The 27,560-nt window shown below is 37.9% G+C and overlaps 2 protein-coding genes across 2 annotated transcripts in view; both read left to right on the top strand.

Annotated features, from left to right (window-relative positions):
- The first annotated feature begins 154 nt into the window (after window positions 1-154).
- Window positions 155-16,842, top strand: LOC121430382. Its single transcript, XM_041627667.1, has 10 exons — window positions 155-1,465; window positions 2,590-2,638; window positions 8,700-8,799; window positions 11,702-11,881; window positions 12,382-12,481; window positions 12,890-13,207; window positions 13,818-14,744; window positions 15,404-15,762; window positions 16,040-16,181; window positions 16,685-16,842. Exons 1-10 carry the CDS (start codon window positions 169-171, stop codon window positions 16,822-16,824), a joined length of 3,612 nt encoding a protein of 1,203 aa, XP_041483601.1. The 5' UTR covers window positions 155-168; the 3' UTR covers window positions 16,825-16,842.
- Window positions 16,842-27,560, top strand: part of LOC121430226 (adhesion G protein-coupled receptor L3-like) — a 26,419-nt gene continuing 15,700 nt past the window's right edge. Inside the window, exons 1-9 of the mRNA XM_041627503.1 lie at window positions 16,842-17,011; window positions 17,362-17,515; window positions 19,296-19,415; window positions 20,476-20,793; window positions 21,402-21,601; window positions 23,233-23,311; window positions 24,679-24,851; window positions 26,130-26,273; window positions 27,283-27,436. Coding sequence (XP_041483437.1) covers window positions 17,000-17,011; window positions 17,362-17,515; window positions 19,296-19,415; window positions 20,476-20,793; window positions 21,402-21,601; window positions 23,233-23,311; window positions 24,679-24,851; window positions 26,130-26,273; window positions 27,283-27,436 — 1,354 coding nt within the window. The 5' untranslated portion in view covers window positions 16,842-16,999. The remainder of the gene's footprint in view (window positions 17,012-17,361; window positions 17,516-19,295; window positions 19,416-20,475; window positions 20,794-21,401; window positions 21,602-23,232; window positions 23,312-24,678; window positions 24,852-26,129; window positions 26,274-27,282; window positions 27,437-27,560) is intronic.

Genomic DNA, 27,560 nt, shown 5'->3' with positions numbered 1-27,560 from the left:
GAAGAAGAAGAATAAAAAGAAGACAAAGAAGAAGAAGAAGAAAAAGAAAAAGACAAAGAAATTTGTTGAAAACGAATGCACTAAAACTCAAATGGATGTATGATGTTATCTATGATTAATCCCGAAACATTTGTTTACTTTGTTTTAATACAGCTTGCTTGTTCCGACATGGTTGCAACCCAATCGACCGTCTCTTCGAGCACATTGACTGAGTCAAGTTCAACCGAATCGAATCGGAACACCGATGATTTGTCAACCTCATTATCTCTGACTTCTACTGCCTCGTCAAGCACCGTGGCAAATACAAGTCCATCATCCACGGAATGGACCACAGGAAGTCTTTCAACCTCTTCGTCTTTGACTTCAACTGACTCGTCAAGTACCTTGACAAATACAAGGCCATCATCCACGGAATGGACCACAAGAAGTCTTTCAACCTCTCCATCCTTGACTTCAACTGTCTCGTCGAGTACCGTGACAAATACAAGTTCATCTAATTCAGATCAGTCATCATCGTCTAATTCTGATCCGTCATTATTACCTTCTTCAGATCCGTCATCATCACCTTCTTCAGATCCTTCATCACCTTCTTCAGATTCATCATCATCGCCTTTGTCAGATTCCTCATCATCACCTTCGTCAGATTCCTCATCATCGCCTTTGTCAGATTCCTCATCATCACCTTCGTCAGATTCGTCATCAGCTTCTTCAGATTCGTCATCATCACCTCCTTTGGACTCGTCATCATTACCTTCTTCAGATTCCTTATCATTGCCTTCGTCAGATTCGTCATCATCACGTGCTTCAGATTCGTTATCATCGCCTTCTTCAGATTCCTCATCATCGCCTTCTTCAGATTCGTCATCATCACCTTCTTCAGATTCGTCATCATCGCCTTCTTCAGATTCGTCATCATCGCCTTCTTCAGATTCGTCATCATCTCCTTCGTCAAATTTATCATCACTGTCATCTGATTCAGATTTATCATCTGTGCCATCTTCAGATTCATGGTCTAATTCAGGATCACCGTCCTTTTCCACTTCTGGTGTGTCCACAACCCGTTCTTCAGATTCATCATCTTCGCCTTCTTCAGAATCGTCATCCTCGTCTGGCTCAAAGTGGTCATCCTCCTTTTCTTCGGATTCACCGTCGTCCAAATCAGGAAGTTTACCTTCTATGAGGCAATCTTCGGGTGAGTCAACTTATTCTGACTCCTCATACTCGTCGGGGTCCGGTCCATCATCACTTCTGTTAAGAAAAACGTCGGATTCGTCATCTTCAGGATCGATTTGGTCAAGTCCGTCTTCATCATCCACATCAAGACAAACTTCAGATTCGTCATCTTCAGGATCGACTTGGTCAAGTCCGTCTTCATCATCGACATCGGACTCGCCATCTAGGATGTTGTCGATGTCGTCATCTCTCTTATCCTCGGAGACGGACTCACATGGTCACGTATTTGAATGTAAGCATTACAACAGAGCATTTTAACCCCATCGAAAACAATGAACCATCAGTTACGCCTGGGGGCCGTTTCATAAAGCTGTTCGTAAGTTAAGAGCGACTTTAAGAACGACTGGTGATCCTTTCTTACTCGCAAAAACCATAGCTAAATTATATACCGCTTGCCATAAGAAAGGATTACCAGTCGTTCTTAAAGTCGCTCTTAACTTACAAACAGCTTTATGAAACGGCCCCCCGGTCTTACTGGCGAAATCGATCCCGACCGATCAAATCTATAACACTATTTCCAATAACATATCATCGGTTGATCTGGAATCGGTTTCGTTCGTATGACTGTGGCATCAGGGCCCCGTTGCATTAAAGTTACCATTATTGTAACTTTTTCATGCAATTGTAACTTGCCTTGAATCCTTTATTCTGATTGGCTGTTGATCATCGATACCATGGTAGTTACCATAGGATGGCAAAGATACCATAATGATATTTGTGCAACAGGGCCCAGTATTAAAAAAGCCCCACACAATACATGGTGGTGTGTTGCAAAATGAGACGGATGTCATCCGTTTGACGTATTTTTTTAAATGAAAAATTCAGACATAGATCACATCCTGGAAAATCGTAAAAAGGTGAATCACTTTGTTAACTTCACATGTATTTTATGAGACCGTTGAGAAGACTACGTAATTGCATTAGTACAAACCCAAAACGTATTTCGGAATAAAGGATACCAAACCTAATTTACTATGTTACGTGTCCGAAATCTATCCGGACAGAAAATTACCTTTATATATTTAGTTCTCATGTGATAGTTCCAGCTAACGTAAACGTCTATAAAGCACCCATAACTGTGGAAGATTATTATGCTATTATACAGATAGATGGAGGAGGTCGGAAATCACGTATACGATAATTCCTGATGTTGGAAAGCTGTAAAGATACATTACCACCCTTGAGCTCATTAAAGAGTTTAAATTGCAGAGAGAAAGACACTATCGCTGTCAACTTCAGAATGTGATAGAATATTTTTATAACAGCCAGATTGTTTGAATGATGAATTTCTATTGAAACAAGAGTTTCGTATTACAATGATGCCATAATAATATTTTTTCTGTGTTCTCCACACAGATGTATGTGCTTGGCCATCGTATATCGTAGCAGTGGAACCCGTTGAACTGTAAGTGATATAATTGAATTTTAAAACATTTTAATGTGTAGTAAACACTTAGAACTAATAGTAATACAAAATTCCTTACTACGAGTCTTTAGTTCATATTTACTTATTTGAGGGAAATCACTATTCCAAGGATTTTCCGTATTTTTTGTAAGGTTCATGCATATCTTAGCAAAATGATATCTGACCATGACAATTCGACTATGACAGAAATTGCATGCTTTAATAGTTAAAATGATAGTGTTAATTTCATTCATATTTGGAATTGGATCATAGAAGAAAAACTTTCAGTCTCACACCCTCCTCCTCCTCTCTCTCCTATCCATCCATCCATCTCTCCCTCTTTACCCCCTGTTGCACCCACAAATGTAATAACGCCCACAAATGTAATAACGCCCACAAATGTAATAACACTTTACCCACAAATGTAATAACGCCCACAAATGTAATAACACTTTACCCACAAATGTAATAATTTCACCCACAAATGTAATAATGCACTTTACCCACAAATGTAATAATTTTTGATCGCCCACAAATGTAATAATGACTTTACCCACAAATGTAATAAATTTGAAGGGATTTTTGGCAAATCCGTTCTGAACTAAAATCGTATAGTAATGCGTTCATATAGCACAAAAGTGCAAAGTCTCTTTTCCTGACCCGGTTAATTAACAAATTATAATATAAATCCAAAGTCTTTATTCCAGACCCGGTTGTTTCAAAAATTATACTATAAATCCAAAGTCTTTATTCCAGACCCGGTTGTTTCAAAAATAATAATATGAGCCCAAAGTCTTTATTCCAGACCCGGTTGTTTCAAAAATTATAATATAAGTACAAAGTCTTTATTCCAGACCCGGTTGTTTAAGAAATAATCATATGAGCCTAAAGTCTTTATTCCAGACCCGATTGTTTCAAAAATGATAATATAAATCCAAAGTCTTTATTCCAGACCCGGTTGTTTAAGAAATAATCATATGAGCCTAAAGTCTTTATTCCAGACCCGATTGTTTCAAAAATGATAATATAAATCCAAAGTCTTTATTCCAGACCCGGTTGTTTAAAAAAATAATAATATAAGTCCAAAGCCTTTATTCCAGACTCGATTGTTTCAAAAATGATAAGTCCAAAGTTTTTTCTCCAGACCTGGTTGTTTAAAAAATTGTAATATAAATTCAAAGTCTTTTTTCCAGCCCCGGTTGTTTCAAAAATTATAATATAAGTACAAAGTCTTTATTCCAGACCCGGTTGTTTAAAAAAATAATCATATGAGCCTAAAGTCTTTATTCCAGACCCGATTGTTTCAAAAATGATAATATAAGTCCAAAGTCTTTTCTCCAGACCCAGTTGTTTAAAAAGTTATAATATAAATCCAAAGTCTTTTTCCAGACCCTGTTGTTTCAAAAATTATAATATAAATCCAAAGTCTTTATTCCAGACCCGGTTGTTAAAAAATTATAATATAAGTACAAAGTCTTTATTCCAGACCCGGTTGTTTAAAAAATAATCATATGAGCCTAAAGTCTTTATTCCAGACCCGATTGTTTCAAAATGATAATATAAGTCCAAAGTCTTTTCACCAGACCCGGTTGTTTAAAAAATAATAATATAAATCCAAAGTCTTTTTCCAGACCCTGTTGTTTCAAAAATTATAGTATAAATCCAAAGTCTTTATTCCAGACCCGGTTGTTCAAAAGATAATAATATAAGTCCAAAGTCTTTATTCCAGACCCGATTGTTTCAAATATTATGATATAAGTCCAAACTAAGATACGATAATGATGTTCCGGTGGAATAAAAATGAGAATCGAGCCTTGTCTTCTCTCCAGACCCAGTTAATTAAAACTGGTGGAATCAAAGTTTTTGTTTTAAATTATACTGAACGTATTGTGAATATACGCGCTATGAGTAAATTGAGAATCAAGCATAGTCTTTTCTCCAGACCCGGTTATTTAAAACTAAAAACTAAAACCCTATAGTAATGCCTTCATATAGCACAAAAGTCCAAAGTCTTTTTCCAGACGCAGTCGTTTCAAAAATTATAATGTAAGTCCAAAGTCTTTTTTCCAGACCCAGTTATTTCAAAAATTATAATATAAGTCCAAACTAAGATACCATAATGATATTCCAGTGGAAAAAAAGAAAATCGAGCTTAGCCTTTTCTCCAAACCCTGTTATTCAAAAATTGTAAATAACAATACAACAACAACAACAAAAACCGTATAAAGACCCCATAATCTTATTAATGCTGGATAACATGGACATATAGCGTAGTCTTTCAGCCAGACCCAGTCATTTGTTTTTCAAAATAAGGCTAAGAGTAAAAATATAAATAACTCCAAATCTAATACCAAGCAATCCTTGAACCTAAGAACATGTTTTTAAAAAGAGGTTTAGAATGTTGTCTTTAATTCCAGACCTAATTATTACAAAAATTACGAAAAAAATCTAACATAAGACCCTATCATATTCTCTTGGAATAACATGAGTTGTAAAACGTACTCTTGCCTCCAGACCAGGTTATCTAAGAAATGAATTAAACAAGAAAATCAAATCTAAAACCAGTTTTCAAAAGTTACACCCAGTAAAAAATATGTCTGTACCCGACACCCAGATTCTTTTGTATAATAATACTAAGACCCCTACAAAACATTGTAATTATGCATTTGCAAAGAAAACGTCCATTTTCCAGACTTGGTTATTATTTAAAAATAAAATTGTCTAAAACAAATACCCAATAATCTAACATGGAGATCGATTATAGACTTTCCTCCAGACACAATTATTTCAAGAATAAAAAAACAATAAAACCCAACCCCCAACAACGAATCTTAGAACCAACAATCCTCCAAATTAAGACCAAGTACAAAAGCACATGTTTAGAGCGTTGTCTCTATTCCAGACCCAGTCATTTAGAAATTAATTCAAACAATCTTAAAAACATAAGACTTTGTCATATTCTTATTCCTGTTGAATAACATTATTATTATGCTTAGACCTTCGTCTAGACCCAGCTATTTATAAGATAAACAAATATTGAAAAAAAAATCAAAGCTAAGACCAATCTTTAAAATTAAACCCAGTTAAAATGCTTGGGTTTAGAGAGTTGTCTTTACCCCACATCCAGTTCTCTTAAAATACAAATTAAGCAAAAGATTAATATAAAAACTTAGACACCAGCATCTCCCAAACTATAAAACCCTGTGATAAGGCATACCGTAAGTTGGTATACAATTTGTTTTTGTTTGATGGAAGTGAAATAAATAAAATTGAATTGAATTGAATACCACAAAAACGTCAAATTAATAAAAGGCGTAAATATTCAGATCTGAATGGTACGCACCTTGAAAACCCAAAATAACAACAACAACAACGTTATTCTACATCAATGATATTGTGGCGTCTTGGTTAATATTGTTTGTCTGTTTTTATCGTTTCTAATAATTTCCTATTTTGAAATAACTGCATGGGTCTAGAGCAAAGACTACACCATATTTAAAGACTGGGCGTTGTGGCGTGCGCCTGTAATCCAAGCTATGGGGAAGTTACAAATTGATGCAGAGGGTCGAGGTTCGAGCCCTGGTCACGTCTTTCGGATGGTGACGTTAAAGGTTGGTCCCAGACGTAAATAATCATATCTGATTGATACACGTCTGACAAAACTCAAATACACACACACACTGGACGTTGTGGTGTGCGCCTGTAATCCAAGCTATGTGGGGGAAGTTACAAATTGATGCAGAGGTTCGAGGTTCGAGCCCTGGTCACGTCTTTCGGATGGTGACGTTAAAGGTCGGTCCCAGACGTAAATAATCATATCTGATTTAGACACGTCTGACAAAACTCAAACACACACACACACGTTTGCCCCCTGGAAAGATTAAACCTCAAGATGTTGATGGACCTGAATCCACCGACGGGACAGCCTAACTCCGTAACTCTGGTACGGGTGTGGGAGGGGGCCCTTCTTTCTTTGTCTCTCTTTCAGTCATTTCAAATCATTTTTTTCCTATCTTATCACTTCTTGATCACATAAATCCTCTCTCTCTCTTTACTTAACGGGTCAATATAACCCCAGAAAATATATCTTAGGCCACTGAGATTATTGGAATTGTAACTAATAAAAAGAAATGCTGAATATATTACAAATGGTGCTTGGTACACTGAAAATTTAAAATACCGAAGAACTTGTTAAAACTTTATCCCCTCTTGCTAGAATGATTTTCTTTTATATAATATCTCATAGATCGTCGATCAACAACCTTATCGTTTACGGGAAGTAATCCCCATATTGTGTGCTGATATCTTATTCCTCAGTTTTTTGTTTTATATGTATTTAAAGGTTTTGTTTTTTTTCATAAAAAAAAGGAATGAATATACAAGAAATAATAATAATAAACAAGTGGAATGCCTCTGACCGTCTCACCTGCATCACGAGATTCAAAATAGCAGCAGTGCTGACTTTGAAAACTACTATAACTCGCACAAGATGTTAAGTGATACTTGGTTACTCTTATTTCCACGTTTTATGAACTAAAAGACTTTTTAACAACCGGGTCTGGAATAAAGACTTTTGATTTATATTATAATTTTTGAAACAACAGGGTCTGGAAAAAGACTTTGGATTTATATTATAATTTTTGAAACAACCGGGTCTGGAGAAAAGACTTTGGACTTATATTATCATTTTTGAAACAATCGGGTCTGGAATAAAGACTTTTGGATCATATGATTATTTTTTAAACAACCGGGTCTGGAATAAAGACTTTGGACATATATTATTATTTTCTAAACAACCGGGTCTGGAATAAAGACTTTTGATTTGTATTATAATTTTTGAAACAACAGGGTCTGGAAAAAGACTTTGGATTTATATTATAATTTTTTAAACAACCGGGTCTGGAAAAAAGACTTTGGGCTCATATTATTATTTTTGAAACAACCGGGTCTGGAATAAAGACTTTGGGCTCATATTATCATTTTCGAAACAACCGGGTCTGGAATAAAGACTTTGGATTTATATTATAATTTTTGAAACAACCGGGTCTGGAAAAAAGACTTTGGGCTCATATTATTATTTTTGAAACAACCGGGTCTGGAATAAAGACTTTGGGCTCATATTATTATTTTCGAAACAACCGGGTCTGGAATAAAGACTTTGGATTTATATTATAATTTTTGAAACAACCGGGTCTGGAATAAAGACCTTGGGCTCATATTATTATTTTCTAAACAACCGGGTCTGGAATAAAGACTTTTGATTTATATTATAATTTTTGAAACAACCGGGTCTGGAAAAAAGACTTTGGGCTCATATTATTATTTTTGAAACAACCGGGTCTGGAATAAAGACTTTGGGCTCATATTATTATTTTCGAAACAACCGGGTCTGGAATAAAGACTTTGGATTTATATTATAATTTTTTAAACAACCGGGTCTGGAATAAAGACTTTTGGCTCATATTATTATTTTTGAAACAACCGGGTCTGGAATAAAGACTTTGGATTCATATTATAATTTGTTAATTGACCGGGTCAGGAAAAGAGACTTTGCACTTTTGTGCTAAATGAACGCATTAGTATACGATTTTAGTTCAGAACGGATTTGCCAAAAATCCCTTCAAATTTATTACATTTGTGGGTAAAGTCATTATTACATTTGTGGGCGATCAAAAATTATTACATTTGTGGGTAAAGTGCATTATTACATTTGTGGGTGAAATTATTACATTTGTGGGTAAAGTGTTATTACATTTGTGGGCGTTATTACATTTGTGGGTAAAGTGTTATTACATTTGTGGGCGATTATTACATTTGTGGGTGTAACACCCCCCCCCCCCCCCCACTCTCTTCATCTCCTCCACCCCCCTCTCTATCTATCTATCTATCTATCTACCTACCTACCTACCTATCTATCTACCTATCTATCTATCTATCTATCTATCTATCAACCTACCTACCTACCTATCTATCTATCTACCTACCTACCTATCTAACTGTCTATCTATCTACCTATCTATCTATCTATTTATCTATCTCGATCACTTTCTCCCACACACAGTGCTGGAGCAGGAGGAGAGGACAGCCTCATCGGACCACCAGACGCATACCCATGTTATACCGCCGCCCCTTCAACTGCACCCTCATTCTCATATATCATCGTACGTATATGACCATGGGTCCACGACATTTGTTCCCGCGACAATTGCTCTGATTGAAAATCTGCACGTTAAGCCAAATTTAAAACTCAACTCCCAAAATTGAATCAATCCCAATCATTATCTGTATATTATTCTGAACCAAAAACTCTATTACAATCCCTACTCTAAACCTATGTCCCCTGCAGGCGCGTAGCCAGGGGGGGCGGTGGGGGCGGTCGCCCCCCCAAAACGTCCCCAAAAAGAAAAAAAAAGAAGGGGAAAAAGAGAGGAGAAAAGGAAAAGGGAAGGGAGGAAAGGGAAGAAAGGTAGCTTTGTGTTTTTTTCTTTTTATTCTTTATTTTTTTCTCAAAAGACAAACTCCTTTACTCTTCTTGCTCTAAATTCATATATGAATTTTGCTTCCGCGCTGCGCGCGGTCAAATGACAATATTGACGTTCTCCATTGTTCCCCCACCTTTTCTCTAACCCTGTTTTTCCACCTCAGCTATGTGCTTCTTGCCAGTTAAAGTTAAAATTGTATACATTAGGGCATGAATTTGAGTAAGGTTAGGCCGAAGTAAATATATGAAGTTATCTTTTTTTTTCAATTGATCGCGCAACTTCTGGTCTGGTCGGCTCCGAGCGGGTAAAATATTTATATCAGTTTCTGCCGTCACCTCCATAAAGTCAGCTTCTCCCGCTTTTCAGCTCATTACTATAAACAATCATAATTTGGGGGCAAACAGGTTCCTAATTTTAAAAGAGGAAGGTATGGAATTCGTGTCGTATTAAATAAAAAAGTACAATATTTTTTTTATCAAATTGTATTAAACTTCATGTCATTTCCCTGTATACATTCATCTCCTGTCCTGCGCCCTCAGTTTGAAATTTTGAATGACACTTAAGTTTCTTTATATTCAAAATGAAGCGCTTCAGGATAAGTCAAAAAAATTAATCATCCTTTATTATATAGATAGATAGTTTCAATAAATCACAGAAGTTTCAACTTTATGCGCACTATTTTCTTTGTAATGAAGTTCAATAATCTTAGAAAATCAATTGAATTAGAGACGATTGGGTATTAGAGATATCTACATTTGATGAAACGTCCGCCCTTTGAAATTTCAGAGTTTCATTGCTCTGCGCGGGGAGGAATATCTTCCTCTACCAATCTTCTCCTCTGTTTTGCGAGTTAAAAATATGCACTGATGCTAAATATTGTTTGTAATCAAATCTGATCTTTCCAAAGAAAGTTTCAATATATCTTTGAGAATACCCTTTTCTCGGGACCCTTTTTATGGCAAGAAAAATTGATAAAACTCTTTAGCTTCCGCGCTTCGCGCGGAGTTATTATCATTTTAATTTCCTCCATTGTATACCTCTTTTGTGCGTTCACAATCACTTTTGAAAACAAGGTTCAAAATCGCAATATAGTCAACCGAATTGGACGTACTAGAGACAAGAAAAACGGCTCCTTTTCATTTTAATTTATGAAACACTAAAAGCTTCGCGCTTCGCGCGGGAGGGGGAAACTCCCCCTCCCTGCACCCACCCCTAGGGAGCGCGCTTCGCGCGCTCTGTATGTGTTGGCACGCTTCGCGTGCATTTACCGCCCCCTCCAAAATTAAATCCTGGCTACGCGGTTGGTCCCCTGAGATATTAAAACAGGAGCAAGTGTCGTGTCACCTTTTGGGTTGGTACTGTCACAACAGCGATAGCATCTCACGGTCGACCAAAGCCGTTATGTTATTTTTCTTGGCAAACCATCGGTCAGTTTGGAGTCGGCTTCGTTGGTGTGACCATAGCATCACTTAATACATTTCATAGAGCTTCCCTTTAATACAAGAACCTGAGACTCGATCGCTCGAAAAGATAATAGGGAGTTTTCGTACCGGGACGCAGAACGCTTTGAGAATCATAGAGAATGCATGATGATATGCCCCCACGACAATGAGCAACCGAGATATCTTTGTCGAAAACTTTGTGAGTCAAAACAGCCGTTTCGTCCTGGACTGTGGATAAACAACATAATATATGCAATTTTTCGTCAGCTCCGAAACTTAGGACGAACTGCTATTCCGGTTCACCAATTTTCGACAAAGACCTCCCAGCTGTTCATTGTCATTTGACGGGCATTTTCAATCCATTTACTTTGTTCTAGAATTCGCTCTGCGTTGGGGTGCATAAACTCGCTATTGACATTAAGAATTTTCACAAGGAATGACATGACAAACTAAAGCTCATGATTACACTGACAAAATTTTCTATCCCTCTCCCGATGCATACCCCCCCCCCCCGTTTAAAAACCAGGCAGGTCTGAACCTTGTATTGTTCTTAGTGGTTTTAGTGGGGGGTTACATGAGGGAAAACTTTCGAAAAGATACGCAAGCGAGAGAATGGAGTAATCAAGTCGATGGCGAGGTGTTTTTTATCTTTATTTTATTTACACTGCAAAAACGGCAGTGTTAATTAAACACCAGCTTGGTATTTACATTCGGTCCACACCAGAGAGGTGTTGAAACAACAACGGTTTGGTGTTAGGCTATACACCAATTTGGCATTTAAGCAACACCAATTAGTGCTACACCAATATCGGTTTGATTCTTAACTGATGTTGTTTCACGCTTCTCTCGTGTGGACTGATATAGATACAAGTCTGGTATTAAATTAACACCGGCGTTTTGCAGTGTACAAAGTGAAAGTTTATTAATTTGATACGCACTCTTTTGTGGATTTTCAAAAGCCTGACCATATACCACCAGAAAATTCCCGTGTGGTATTAGTTATAAATACAGATCCATCAAGAAAAATCAGTGCAAACTTAAGATGAATACTTTGACTAATGAATGCTAGATCACCCCCCCCCCCTTCTCTCCTCTCTCCCTTCTCTCTCTCTCTACCTCTCTCTCCCTGCAAATTACAGTTCGACGTCGCAGAGCCGATGTTCGTACGACGCATCGTGGTCTACATGCTACGAGGTGTCGAGGCACTCGAGTATATCATGTTATACGACCTCGATACGAGCGGATTCGAGTACGTGTGGGAGGTCTACAACCCAATCGTTACGGACTGCGATACGGGCATCATCTCAGCAGAGCTCGATGTGAGTCGACTATTTTACACAAGATAATTAAACAGCTGTTTCATTGGTGGTGACAACGTAACGTGAAAATATTGTGGTTCTGATCCGCGTCTTGTAATCGTCGTGTGTTCGAATCCCACCGCGCATAGCGTCCTTTGAAAAGGCGCCAATCCAACTTTTGTAACTCTCCACTTAAGGGCTAAAGTGGTACCCGGTAGGATGTAAAAGTCATTAGGCCTATAGCTTGTCCAGTACAATGCGTATTGTGATTGCCTCATATGACGACAGGCTGGAATACTCCCAAGGGAGTGGAGGATGTGCATACTTTGTGTGCCGGGCTAGTACTAAGTTTTTTAGCACTTGGATAAGCACTTACTAAGAAAAAAATTATGATTTAAGCGTCTTAAGGAGAACAATCTTATTACCACTATTAAATATGAGGACAATGTGTATAAAAGTGATAATAAATGGAACATGCGATTACAATGGATAACATGTTATAATTCATTTTATTGTTGTAGTTCAACGAAATATGGACCGATTCCGTAGCTCTTACATTCAATGGGGATTGGAGTGATAACGGAATAGAGGTAGACGCGATCCAGGTGTATGGAACACGATGTGAGTACGATCAAAATGTTTTTTTTTTTACCTGTGGGCATTGGAAGATGAAGAATGCGTGGATAGGTGAATATACTGTGGATACACATGAACGCATTGCGTTTTCTACTGATTTTCTTTGTCAAGATGAGACTATCTTGATGTCTCTTAGATGCTTTTGCTTTCTAGGTTCATATCTTCTTTAGATTTAATCATTATAAACCGCTTAGTCGGTTTCACGATGCTCTTATCCTTGAATCTGCAAGAATTATTATCCCCTTCAAAAGCTTCCAAAGCTATCCCGGGATAGGCAATAAGATAAAAAAAAGGGATGAAATTATGCTTTATGTTTTGTGCTTCTTGGTCTGATGTCTCAATATATTATCGTGCACACTAAACCCTAACTTCATCACTTATTTCTTATTCCAGCAACACCCTCCAACGTGCGCATCGTAGAGGGCGACTCACTGACCCTGGGGCGAATAGAGGTCTTCGACCCTTCCAGAACCCTATGGGGCACCGTCTGCAGAGGCGGTGATCTGGACACCAGGACAGGCGAGGTACTTGCGGAACAACTCGGCCAGGATGGCTTTGATCGGTTCGGAAGCGACGGGGAATTCCCACCCAGCTTGTATGTGGCCACAGTGAAGAATCCTCAGTGCGGTTTAACGGATGGCAATATCCTCAACTGCCATCAGAACCCGGGAAGTTGTGACATAACACACGTTGGCATCAAATTCACAGAGAGTTAGTATTGCCGTAGACATATCAATTGGGTGGGCAAGGATCCGTTTTTGTTTTTTTTTGCTGGAACTTCATTGTCATTGATAACTATCTCAGTCAAATAGGTGATCCAGGTTCAGAGATTGGGTTGGGCAGCTCACTTAGCGGATAGGTTTAAATTTAGTGTCAGATTTTCACAGGAACTTGAACTTTACCCAGAATGTACCTAATTAGATACCAAAATGATGTTGCTGATCCTTTAATAATTTCAAGGTGACATGTTTCCCTTCCGTGTATTCATATCTACATTAGATCCTATAATGTTTTAAAAAGGTAATAGAATCATTCTTCTACTTTCCATGTATATGTGTAAGAACATACCTGAAACAAGTGAGCCAACTCCACGACTGCCATCTTTTCCATCTCAATACTACATGTCCGTGGTATCACGGGTTTTATTTTTATTTAAGAACTAATCCAAACTACCCATGCTGCGGGCAATATGTTCTCCGATAATGATCTCATCCGTTGCGTCTCTGCACAACAGATTTTCTAAACATTCTTCGAGCATATTATCTGTTCATTGCCAGGATATAATTTTCTTTCGGTTTTTGTTTTGTTTATCACCTGTTAGATACATTGCCTATTTGCGGAGGGACGGGTTTAGAAGACAGCGAAGTCGAATGTTCTTGTCACAAAACTATATCCAACGCCTACGGTAGCAGTTGCATGGGCTACGGAAAGAAGTGCTCGCCAATTTTTATCTCACGCACCGGGGATATTGATGTGCACCTGTACGTAGCTCCTACCGATGCCACCTTGCAGGCCAATGCAGAAACAACAAAAGTAAATATTACATCTCCCGTGACTCCTACAACTCAAGGAGAAACAACAGCCGAAGAAACAACGTTTGCGGAAAGCACCGTCAAAGAAACAACAACGTGGAATGTAACGTCTGAAACAGCAACATTTCCTGGAACAACGGTTGGAAACACAACGTTGATACCTCAGACCACGCATGAAGAAACAACGTTGCCTGAAAGCAGCGTTGAAGAAACGGCGCTGGGTGATCTTACTGCTGAAGAGACAACTCCAGTTGGAGTTACAACTTCAGAAACAACTTCAGGACAGATTACGGCAGTCGAGGCAACTTTACCTGAAGTTACTGCTGCAGAAACAACATTGGGAGAATTTACTGCTGCTGAGACAACTTTAGTTGAAGTCACCGCTGCAGAAACGACGCTGGGTGGAATGACCTTGATTGAAGTTACTGAAGCCGAAACCACTTTAGGAGAAGTCACAACTGCAGAGCTGACGTCAGTCAATAGTTTCACGGTATGGAACACAGAAACAGTGTCTTCTGTTGATGGAACGGTCGTATCAGAAGCGTTTGTAACTGAGCTAGCTAGAGAAACGCTGGAACCTGAAGGTTCTGGAGATTATTATAACAGCACATTGATGTTGCCAATGGACTCTCACGACGGGTTGGAAGGACATCCGGCCTCGGCCACAACAAGGCACTGCGCTAGCTTGGATTGTCCAAAGAACTCAAGGTACAATGGTAGGTCGGCCGTCGTTGTTGTTTTTTTTGCATCGTTATACGAATGGCGTTATGAAAACAATTTAGTCAGACCCGTTTTCTAATCTATATCTTGGATAATTCCGTAGTAGGTTTTGAAATTCTTGCCCTCTTAGCCTACGTTGTATCCTTGAGGAATCCCACTTGTGCCCATTTCTTTGCCGGGATTGTAACTTCCAATGAAACTTGGTTTTAATTGGCTGTTGAGCCCTGTTACCATAGTAGTTGCCGTGATGATAAGGTTACAATAGTTGTAACTCTTTATGAAACGGGGCCCTGATCTGTTGGAGTAGAGGTATTATTCTTTTTTAAGTATTAGTGATGGAGTAACTCTCTCAAATGAATAATGATTAAACAATAAGCGGTTAACGGTACGGCGGTATGCCCGACATGGCAAATGGTTGAACCTGGTCGAGTCATAACATGACTGCCAAATTGCTTCCTTCGATACTGACGCTTGCAACTTTACGATAATACAAAAGATTGTGCCGTACAGTATTGTATATACCCCCTTTAATGAAAAAAAAATCGCAATTGAAACTCTGGGTAGGTAATCAAATACGGGGAATATCTATAACAGAGATTGATGTGATCTCCCCAAAATATGTGATGTTCTTTTTACTTCACTATCATAATCGAAGATACTGAACTCGTAGACTTGAGGGGCGCGTCCGTGTCGGCATCCACCTCGAAGGTGAATCACGACCCTGAGAAGGCCTTCCTACAACAGATCATCATGGATCCTCTGGACCTCGACTACCTGCACGACAACCACTTCCTCCCCGACTACGCGGATTTCAATGGATGGCGCGCGAAAGACGATGACATCCAACAGCCCTTCATCCAGGTGGAATTCGACCGGGTCGTTACCATCCAGGGTATGGTCATCTTAGGTGGACAGGGATCATCCGCTCGCGTGGAAACACTGAAGGTCGCGTACTCTGACACGAGGAAGTTCGCTTTGAAATACATCTACGAGGACAGGTCCACCAACCCTTTGGTAAATTTGTGCCTTTGAGTTATTCCTGCATAATAACGGCATTCCAAAAGGAATCGTTCGTTTCTTTAGCGAATAGGCCTACCGTTTCAAATATCCCTCTAAAAATTCTTTATATGAAAAACTGATTATTATTTTTTTTTCTTTATTTCTAACGAATTGTTGTATTTATTGACCGTTTCCTTAATTTATCATTCACCTTCAAAAGGAATTCGGGAATGTTTCTTGTTACAATCACAAAGAATTTCTGATTTCTTTTAACCACATCTTTGATCCTTAGGTTTTTCATCTGGATTACGCACCCGGATATGCTGAGCTGATGCTAAACCCGTGGCGAGAAGCAACAGGACTTATATTATTTCCACAAACATGGAAGGATGCAATATGGATGCGAATATTTTTCGTGGGAGCAACCTACGATGGTAACGCCACTCCGAAATTTTTTGTTCCAGTGATCAACATCCCAAAAATTTTCAAATCCATTTTCTTACTCTTCTTTGAGACTTTGCTGTGTATAGAATAATTTGTATCACCATGTCTCAATTGTATTCCAACTACACTTTTGTTGTATTGTTATAATAGAATTATGGTGGTATTATACGCTATATTTTGTTTTGGTGTAAGTCAATATGTTATGAAATAAAGATGATTTGAGAAATAAATATATTCTGAACCCAAGTTCGTTTGAAATTAAATTTGGTTGCACATCCAACAATCGCACTGCGTGGCGTGGACCCATGGACGGGGCTGTGCCCAGTTACAATATTATGAACCTCAAAGTGTGTATTTTAGAGACATCTTGACTAATATTATTACATCGATCTTTGCTCTTGTGCTCCTGGAAATGAAATCAAATGAATGAATAAACAAATATATAAAAGCCAAATTGAATCATTAAAATTTCACACAAATTCCATAATATCAGGTAGTCCAATACCATTTGGCATGGAAAGCGGAACGATCGGAAACGCCCTGATTACGGCAAGCTCTTACCTCGACGAGGATCACGCCCCCCGGGAAGGGGCGTCTCAACGGGCCCTCTGCTTGGTGTGCCGCCCCCGGTGACAGCAACCCCTGGATAAAAATCGACCTTACCACCCGTGCACACATTGACAAGTTCTTCGTCCAGGGACTCGCCAATTCGTCCATCGATCATCCGGCTGCGTCGGGCTCGTACCCGACCGAGTTGAAGTTCAAGGCGAGCGTGGTGGATACCCCGGGAAATGAATTCTTTTTTAAAATGGATGTACAGGTTGGTAAAAAAAAGAGTCGAGATGGTCAATAGGTCCCAATATGTCCCTTTTCTGTATATAAAACAAGAAATAACTGACATAGGGCCTAATAAATCTTAATAATTTTCCTGTGACTAAGCGATTGAATTTTTATTAAGATGTATACTAAATGGGGCGATGAACAATGATGAATGTATGAACATACATTATCTCTAAACATAATACTTTGAACAAACATGTATTTAGTTCTGGATGTTGCTGACTTTCCATAGTTGTGGGTGATCGGATCAAGCGTAAGTCTTTGTAAAGCGGGGATCTAATGTCAGTTTTAACACCTCACTTTTCACATTGTGTTTTTTTCATTTATCAGCAGTCACATGGCACCGTTGCCAATGACGCCGAAGATATCCAGCAGTTTGTCACGACATATGAACCAGTCGTCCGGTACATTCAGATTAAAATCGAAGCATCCAATTCTGCTTACAACTGCCTACGAGTCGAGATATACGGCCACATGAATTTTGGTATGTAGAGCAGTAAACATTTAAACCATAATAATATTGTCACTAATTTCAATTACTCATCACACAAAATTGATGCTTTATTGTATATTACACAATGATATCACAAATGTTATGTTTAGAGTTGCTTTGAGGTGCACAAAGTGAATATATGATAAACTAAAAAAATATTAAATGTGGTAAACTCGATTTTTTTCTTCAATATCTACTTTCCTTATATTAAAATCAGTTATTTGAAAATATTCCTAACTTGAGAAACATTTTTAACTGCACAATCGAAACCTTAATGGTGACATAAATTAACATCTTATCATTCCCCCTTTGTTTTGATGAATTATTTAAATTATTCTATTCCTTATTTAAGACACATCTTTACATGTATTTGCACATTCAAAAACTAAATGATGACATGAATATATAGGGCTGGTACTAAGCATACACGGCTGTAAACAGAGTATGCCACCGTGTGTCAGGTTGTTTGTTCAGTGTGAACACAGTGTGAAGTGATCACACTGTTACACTTTAGCATATTAACAATTTAAAACACACATTCGCTAGTCTACTATGTGAACACTCCCCTGTATAGAGGTGTCCACAGCAAGGAATTATCTCCACAGTGTTAAATTTAAGTTTTCATACAGTGTGAATCTCATCTTTACACAGTACACTATGTGAACACTGAGAACACTTCCCTGTACATGTGGCTACAGAGTGGAATTGTGGCCATAGTGTGGAATTGTCTCCACACTGGTAAATTTTGAGCATTTTAACAGTGTGGATCACATTTCACATATCCCACTCTGTGTACACACTGTGGAGGAGCCAAGAGTGTGGGTTTGTGTTCATTTGTGAACATTCCCACTGCAGAATCATCCAAAATGTTTTATTATATACACAAGTTTGAGCATTCTAACAGTGTGAAACACATAATGCACATAGTCCACCGTTATGTGAACACATTGTGAACACATCACTGTAGGGGTGTACATAGAGTGGAATTGTCTCCATACTGTTAAATGTGAGTATTTAAAGATAAATTCCAGTTTTGGTAACGATCTCAAAATGACTTTTGACAGAATCTAATATAATGACCACACAAGTGTCTGTTTGTATGAATAAAAAATATGTGCCAAAGGATTTTGGAAGAAATTGTGTAATTGCTGAGAAATAAGCAAAATAAGCGCGGAATCGGTCACTTCCGTCGGGTCTTTATTCCAGCAATATTAATACACTGTCCCACGTGTGCCTATCTGTGTTGGTGATCTTCAGTGTGAACATTTTTCAGCGTAGATTTCAAGATTTCACAAAGTTCAGTTTATGTAACTGTACCAGATCTAGATCCTCGATGATATTCTGACAATTAAGCCTGGTTTTACAGACTTTCTCATGAAATCAGTGTTTACTGCAACTACTGGCATTTCTCTTTAAGCAGTTTGAATCACATATTCAGATAGTCCACTATGTGAATACACCGTGGGCACTTCACTGTGGAGGTGTCCATAGTGTGGAAATGTCTTCACACTGGTAAATTTGGAGTATTCTACAGTGTGAATCACATTTCACATAATCCACTATTTGAACACACCACAGTTGAGGTGTACATGATAGTGTGGAATTGTCTCCATACTGTTAAATTTAAGTATTTTAGCATTGTTAATCACATATTCACACAGTCCACTATTTGAACATAATCATTGTGAACACAGCTAGTGTGGATACGGTGAGGCCCTGTCTTCGTTCAGCATGTTGTGTTTATGCTTTGTAATGTATTTGTTCTCCAAAGAGCAATGGCCGAGTTTCAACGGGACTAACATAGACGATCATATCGAGTATGGAACCGAGAATGATGTCCATCTTGAATGCAGCTGTTCCACAGAGCCCCCGATTGAAACTTTTAAAGCAGGTGAGAAAATGATAAAACAGCCCCCCCCCCCAAAAAAAATACTCCATTTAATGCTGTAATATCTCTTATCTTCTCCCCTTTTCCCACTTTTGATCTGCCCCTAACGGAGCCATTATTGGCTCAGGCCCCTATCTCTTTGTGTTTCATTCTTCTTCTTTTTTTTTGGTCTTTCTTAATATATCCCTTGTCCCGTTTTCCCCCTTTATTCTTCTTGACCTTCTTTCAATGCACAAAATTGAGAAAATGATAAAACAGCCCCCCCCCCAAAAAAAAAAAATCCTCCATTTAATGCTGTAATATCTCCTATCTTCTCCCCTTTTCCCACTTTTGATCCGCTACTATCGGAGCCATTAATGGCTCTGGCCCCTCTCTCTTTATAGCTCCCTTTGTTTCTTCTTCTTCTTTTTTCTCTTTCTTAATGTATCCATTGTCCCGTTTCGTCCCTTTCTTCTTCTTAACCTTCTTTCTTTCAATGCATAAAATTGTTCCAAATCAATTATTACTCACTTAAATTTCAAAACGTAATTTTTAAAACTTAACTTTCCAAAAGTGATTTCTTAGGAAACCGATGAGCGAGTAAAAATACGTCATTTGCGTCGTCTGACCTTAGAAACGGAACTGTGTACTGTCCTTTATTCATTTGTTTCTATTTCTTTTCCTTTCATCCATTAACTTCTTTCCTGAATGTGGTGATTTTTCGTGAAAGGGGCTTTGTCAAGTAATGACAAATTTATTAGATTGTGTCAAAATATTTTGACGTAATCTAATAAATTCGTTAAAATCATTGTCCACAGAGTTGTGATACCTTTCTTTGTTTGATATCTACTTATAATCTCCGAGTAGATCATTTGACTTATATATAAAATCTTGGTGCAAATATAGGGAATGTTTCTTGATGAGTTCCGTTCACCTCGTTTTCATACAAGAGTTGACCATGATTGTTTAGAGAGCATGTAATCAATTATCTTTGAATGCTGACATCTCCTCTCCCTCGTTCGAAGAATTAATTTTGCAGTTTCTGCTTGTAAAGTTCTCACATGATTTCATGATCGATTTCTAGATTACTACTCCGTCCTTAGCGGAACCGAAATCGCCAATGAACTTTGCTCCGAACATCACCGTGACACCAGGGAAGTACACACTACAGCAGAGCCAAATGCACCAACTGGAACACAGCTAGACAGGAAGCTCGACCCAGGCAGCGGGGGCGTAACGACCGGGTCGATCTACACGGACATTTTCAGTGTCGAGCTTACGTCGCCGGCAGTCCACGATGTGACGTCACCGCCTACGTCATCATGGTTGTGTCCTGACATTCATCCGGACACGCTGTTTACGTCCACCTTAATCTTTCGAGAAGCAATCTCCATACGCAAAGGTATAATAGAAGTTACATCTAGAGGGAGTTGGTGGATGGTGTGTGTGTGTCTGTGTAAAGGAGGCGAGTATCGTCACATTATGTTTTACTCTCTATAATCGTGACGGAGAGTGGTTTGATTTTCAGAACAATAAAATGCCCACATATCATGAATATATGTAACTTTGCTTGTGACCACCGCCACCACAGCCACTATAACTTAATTATCGCCATCGTCATCATCATCATCCCCATCTCGACTGTAATTTTCATTATCATCCACATCGCTACCATCACCAAGACCATCATTGTTATCATTTTCGTAACATCAAATGATTTTCTTCCTTCTCATTCTGTAAGCATTACCCCTATCAGTAACAATGGATGAGGCATAAAATTATGAAGAAATCATTTCCACATGGCGCAACATGATTAATATTGAAATAAGTATGATATCAATTCGTCCCCCAACTGTCATGGGTAGCAACCAGACTTATAACATTTGAAAAATTTCAAAAGCAATTATAAATCATTATAGCGTTCGCCTGTACCTTTTGTGAACGAAAAGCCGATTGATGGCCCTTTGAATATATTACTAGTAATTAATATGCACCGTTATCATCGAACAGGTAGCATACGATTCAATTACTTTCTCCGCGGCGATGTCCGGACAAGTTGGATTCTGTACATGAGAGTGTGGCGAGAGCTCTTCGGTCGCCCATCGGCACAAGACGAGGTTTTAGCCTCTACCTATGGTTCACCGGGTGGTTCCCCAGGGGAATGGACCGAGTTCTACCTCGAGCGAGAATTCAGTGAGAATCCCTATCAGGTACGCAATCATGAATTTGAGAGCAGTCACTGGCGCACAGATTGGGGGCTTAGGGGGCCATGACCCCCCCCAAAAAAAATTACAAGAATTAAAAAAGAAATGAATAAAACAAAAAATGAAATGAAAATAAATAAACAAATAAGTAAAAAAAATAAAAAGTTCCTCGACCCAAGAGATAAAGAAGGAAAAAAAGAAGGGAAAGGGAAAACGAGGTCAGATGAATTGTCACTTTCTGAATATTATATCAAAATCTATCACAAAAGTGGATTTTCTGTATGTATGACTTAAAAAAGTGCACATATAGTAACCAAGAAAAAATGGTTATAGCATTTCCATTTACTTGAATATAGGATAAAAGAGCACTATTAATTGAATTGAATACCTTGCTCGAGGGCAAAGGTACCGTTAATTAGTTTTTTATGTTTCTTTAAGTTACGTTATGTTTATTTTGAATTTACTTTCTCTTAATTATCTTTCTGTTTTGTTGTAAAGATTTGTGTATAAATATATATATATATATATATATATATATATGTATATTCATACGGACTTGCTGAAAAACAGTCTAATGGCAATTTTGTTTATCGCGTATTGAAATAAAAACAAACAAACGAATAGCCCGGGGTAAAACCCAAGACTTAAGTGTGTCTATTCGTCAGACCACTCGCCCTCTGTTGGTCCAATTTTGTTGAATATAGTTTGAAATGACTTCATTCATATCTAATGAAGATAGCTTCGGTCAAAAGTTTTTTTAAAAGTTAACATGCAGCTAGTATGAAGACATGGCTGTGGCACTTATTACTCTTATAAAAAAGATGAATATAGTAAAAGCAGGGGCCCGTTTCATAAAACTTGTTATTATTACAAATTAATGTGCAATAACAGTTAAAAGCTATTGAAATCATTCCATCTGATTGGCAGGTAGTAATTTTGTTATTTTTGTAAAGAAACTCTTCATTTGTAATCATAGCAAGTCTTTGGGAAACAGGGTCCTGGTCTTTCTTTTAGAATTCAGAATAAAGAAATCTTTATCAAACGAATAATGAGTGATAAGATCCATAGTACTTATTATTATTTGATTTGTTATTTTACCAGGAAGGCTTATGCAATGTACGTGTATAAGAAAAATCGATGTTTGCAACATATTTGGTTGGTTGATGCAATGAAATTACACATAAGGACTTTTTCCAACGGTAAAAAATATCTAACACTATAACCCTGATTTGAATTCAATTTGTCCTCAATATTTTAAGCATGCTGATTTCAATTATTGATAATGCATTATTGCCTCTGTTTTGAAAACACTATTATTGTGACATTACACAATAAATGAATAGTATTTATACTAGAATACTGAAAGAAAAATGTCAACTTCATTTGACCTTTATGGTCAGGGGTCTCGGAATGGGGGGGGGGGTTAGCCCCCACTTTTTCCAAAACTGTGTGAGAAAATGACCATTTGATTGTAAGTTTTGCAAGGTCAGCTCCCACCCACTTTCGGCTAAGCCACTCCCTCCCACTTTCAAAACTGTTTCCTAGCCCCTGATGATTCGTAACTTTTGGGTGCTATCATTAATCAAATAACTTTCTGAATTAATTGGCGAGATGTTTTTATATTCCAATCCAAACAGCTTGTTGCAGAGTTCACCATTGTTGCTGACGGACATTCCTTGGTTGCTTTTGAGCTGGATAGCTTTCAGTTAAATTCAGGTACATATCATTTTCTAAAACCCAACAATTTTTCTTTAAATTGGGGTTGCTCCTACTGAAATTTTTCAAAGATCAGTAGTGTAAAGCACCATGGAGGTGGGGTGCAAATGCCCCCAATCCAGAACATTTGCACCCCTCCCCAGAATCTTGAATGAAGATAGATGTAAAAAAAAGGTATAATAAATGATAAGAAGGCCTAAATACTCTAATTTGTGCTATAAAATACCATTGAAAATTGTTTAGTGCAGTCCTTCACATCCATAAATAATTTGATAGGGGTGAAAGCAATTATGGATGGGGGGGGGGACAAATCCACCCCTGTTAGGAACTGCGTCCTGCATTTAACCCCCTACATAGAAAATCCTGGGGCCAGTGCAGATGAAGATACATTATGGTTTCAGAACACCGATCGACCCACCCTCTCCTCAAAATGATTCCTATTTGTATATAGTACAGCACGAATGGGAAAAATAAAAATGGATGCCACAATCTCCAAGGTCAGTAAGAGGGGTGTTGAGGCCAATCAAGAAGGACAAGGGCCCCATTGCATAAAAGTTACTTTAATGGTAACTTTGCCAGTTACACTTCGTAATTCCTAAGGTTTGTAATTCCGAAACACGTAAATTGCCTATACCTCGCTGTTCATTAATACGAAAACATAAAAGGGTTCGATAATCCGAACATTTGTGGTGTTGTTCCGAAGGTTCGTTATTCTGAAGGTTCGATAATCCGAAAACGAAATAAGGTTCCATGTTCCGAAGGTTCGTTAATCCGAAAACGAAATAAGGTTCGTTAATCATTTAGTTTTTGGACGAACGAACCTTCGGAATTACGAACCTCATTTCATTTTTGGATTATCGAACCTTCGGAATTACAAACCTCACTTCGTTTTCGGACTAATGAACCTTCAAAATTACGAACCTCATTTCATTTTTGGACTAACGAACCTTTGGAATTACGAACCTTCGGAAATACGAACCTTCGGAATATCCGAACCTTCGGAATAACGAAACTTCGGAATTACAAATGTATGCGACTTTGCCATCCGATGGTAACTACCATGCATGGTAACAAGGCTCATCAGCCAATCAGAATCGAGGATTCCATGCAAGTTACCATTGCATGGCAAAGTTACCATAATGGTAAATAGCTGGGAGCCTTCTGTTTTGAGGATTTTTCAAAGATTTGTGGAGCCAACAGAGATCAGAGGAAAAACCAATATAACAGAGACCGAAGCTTTTGGTCTACCGTAATTGTAACTTTCATGCAACAGCGGCGCCCTTGGCTATCACTGTGGAGTAACTTAAGTCCTGATACGCACTAAAACAAATTTTGAACATAATATTCTGCATTCAACTCATTTCCAGAAAGTTTTACTGATGATAAAGGGCACCTTCAGGGCATGAAAAGCCTGAAGATCTCGGATCATCAGATCTCGGCATCCAGCGCACTCGATCTTGACACCGGACCAACATCAGCTCGCTTAATCGAGGGTTCCGGTTGGTGCCCCAGTATAAACGATGCAAACCCATGGATTCAGGTACATGCAAAGACTTAAACTTAAGTACTTTAAAATACATCAAAGAAAGGCAGTGGCGTATGCAGGAGGGGGTTACAGGGGTTCAACCCCCCCCCTAGTTTTTTTAAAGATTTTTTTGTTAGCTTGTCAATTGTTTGGGGTAGGAAACAACCTAAATTTGGTGGTGAAGACTTTTTTTGGGGGTGTCAACATTTCATTCAGCTTTAACCCCCCCCCTAAAAATTTGTCCATATGCCACTGAAGAAAGGTATTCAATAAATTTATTTAATTAATGAACATACTCCATAAAAATATTCAATAAATATCAATTGTCATTTATAACACCAGCAAAAACTACAATGCAATGGCGGATCGGGGGGGGGGGGGTCCAAATATGGCTTTTGCTCTCCCCCTGAGAGTCATGAAAAATATGTTTTAATGTAAATTTGCTGTCACAAGTTTCTTTTCTTTTTCTTTTTTGCTTGTCAAATTATTCCTGCATCAAAATGCTCCTCTTTTGGAAAATCCTGGATCCGATCATGTGACTATGCTATAGACACCCACTTGACCCTTCTTCAACAAACTATTTAATTCAATATGATAGGAAGGCTGATGTAACAAAAAGATGTAGGGCCTATAACTGACTACACATATTCTTGTTATCAATACCAATGTGTTGAGTAAAATGTGACTAGAACAATAGTTTCCACAGTTCTATACACAGAGCGTCCAAGAAAAAACAAAACCGAGAACTATCAATAAATTATCGTACCTAAATCACAAATACGATAGACAAATGTCCTATCACTGAAAAGCCTAGAGTCTCTTCTATTATCTGGTGTAAATAAGATGGTTCCTCATTCGTTTGCTTTTACAAAATTTTACAAAATGTAATAATTTATCGCACCATAATTATATTGAGAGTGTATTATACTACTACTGCTATTACTAATTGTATTAATACTAGAGAGAGAGAGCACGAATGGGAGGGGGGTCATTCTCATCTAATGTGCATTAACTTGTCTTCTCGGGCCATACAGCATTTTAGATTTAACAGAACGAAAATATCATGCTGTATAGTCCATCAAAAAATAAACAGGCACATTCGATAAAGATTTCTGTCCGACAGGTTGTCCGATGCGATCTTTCCTTGAACTTGATTGGCCGAGAAGCACTGTAACTATGGTAACTGCCTGATCAAGGATAAAGAGAATAAATTATCTGACAAGTCCTTTCATGAAACGCTCTCCAGGCTTTGTTTGATACATATTTTTCTTCAAACAAATATTTTGAATCTAGGTTGATATGGAGAGGGAGATATTGTTGAGAGGAATTATGGTTCAGGGCAGGAAGAATGTCGACGACTGGGTCACCAAGTACTACATCCGGGTCAGCCATGACGCAAACACATGGCATTACTATGACAACTTGAACTATCCAACTGTAAGTTTGAAAAGATATCCATCTTTTAGTCCATTATTACCACATATCATTAGAATGATAGAAATATAATATGTTTTCTTGAAAATATTCAAATCCTGAAAATATTCAAATCCTGAAGATGATCTGAATTAAAGATGGAAAATCTGAATGCCTACAGCATGACTCTCAGAGTTTCATTCTTCTTCTGTCTTGTATCAATTAAATTTATGAAAAGATTGCTATCATTTACATAAAATTTACTATGACTCATTTTCTAGCCATGCAACCTAACATCAAGGCTATCGTGTGTATTGGCCTTTGAACAAGTCATGTCAAGAAAGGCATTGGTACACATCTGGGGCCTGTCTTACAAAGACTTGCGATTGTTCCGATCAATCAAAACTATGAACAGCCGGCAACGTCAGCATCTAAACTGCACGAATGTTCAAAATGTTTTCTAGATATGACGAAAATTACATTTTGAAAATTCTATGCAGAAAGAATTATGACACTGATGGATTTCCATAAAGTTACGATTGATTGGATCAATTGTAACTCTCTGTAAGACGGGGCCAAAAGTGATGGGAGCAGTTTTGCCCCCCTCCCCACCCTACAAGCAGTATGCAGCATCTTTAGTGGCCAATGAATGGAGTATAGTCATAAATACCATTTCTAATTTGACAGTCCCTTGTTACCCTTATCAATGTTTCCATACATGTTAAGTATTAACGATTAGATTGTATGAGATATGTTTCTTTTTCTTATTTTGGATTTTTCCATTTGTTAATATTATACTCTCCACTATGTAAGTACTAGTGTTTTAATTATAACAAATTGTGTATTATGTAGACAAGGCTGTTGTGGCATGCAGTATTGTATCTGACAATGCTATCTTGTATACATAATTACATAAAACTACAAATAAGTGAATAAACAATACTACTTTAAAATGCTTATTCTTGTTATCATTAAAATCGATGAAACTTTGATAACAGATCAATTTTTCAAACCTAATTTCATCAAATTGTAGATCTTCGACGGATCTTGGAGTTCAGATGTTGTTGTTTTGCAGAGGTTATTGAACCCGATGTACTGCCAGTTCATCCGCATTTATCCCGTTGCTAATAACACCAACCCATGTTTGCGATTTGATTTAACGTCACACAACAAAGTAAATGCAAATGGTAAAAACACATTTCAATTGGATTTGAAATACATTAAAAAAATATGCCCTGCAGCATATGATTTTATGTGAGAAAACCCATCCTTAAAGTCAATTTCTTTATTTGAAAATGTAATCATTTTTTT

This window comes from Lytechinus variegatus, chromosome 16 (genome assembly GCF_018143015.1).
Source record: "Lytechinus variegatus isolate NC3 chromosome 16, Lvar_3.0, whole genome shotgun sequence".
Classification (NCBI taxonomy): Eukaryota; Metazoa; Echinodermata; class Echinoidea; order Temnopleuroida; family Toxopneustidae; genus Lytechinus; species Lytechinus variegatus.
The sequence above is the reverse complement of the archived record's forward strand: the minus strand, read 5'-3'. Positions and strand labels throughout refer to the sequence as shown.

Excerpts from the sequence above, each read along its gene's own strand:
- LOC121430382 (XM_041627667.1), top strand. The coding sequence starts at position 169 with ATGGTTGCAACCCAATCGACCGTCTCTTCGAGCACATTGACTGAGTCA. Across the intron at positions 1,466-2,589 it reads ACATGGTCACGTATTTGAAT|ATGTATGTGCTTGGCCATCG; the intron begins GTAAGCATTACA and ends TTCTCCACACAG. Across the intron at positions 15,763-16,039 it reads ACAGGTCCACCAACCCTTTG|GTTTTTCATCTGGATTACGC; the intron begins GTAAATTTGTGC and ends TTTGATCCTTAG.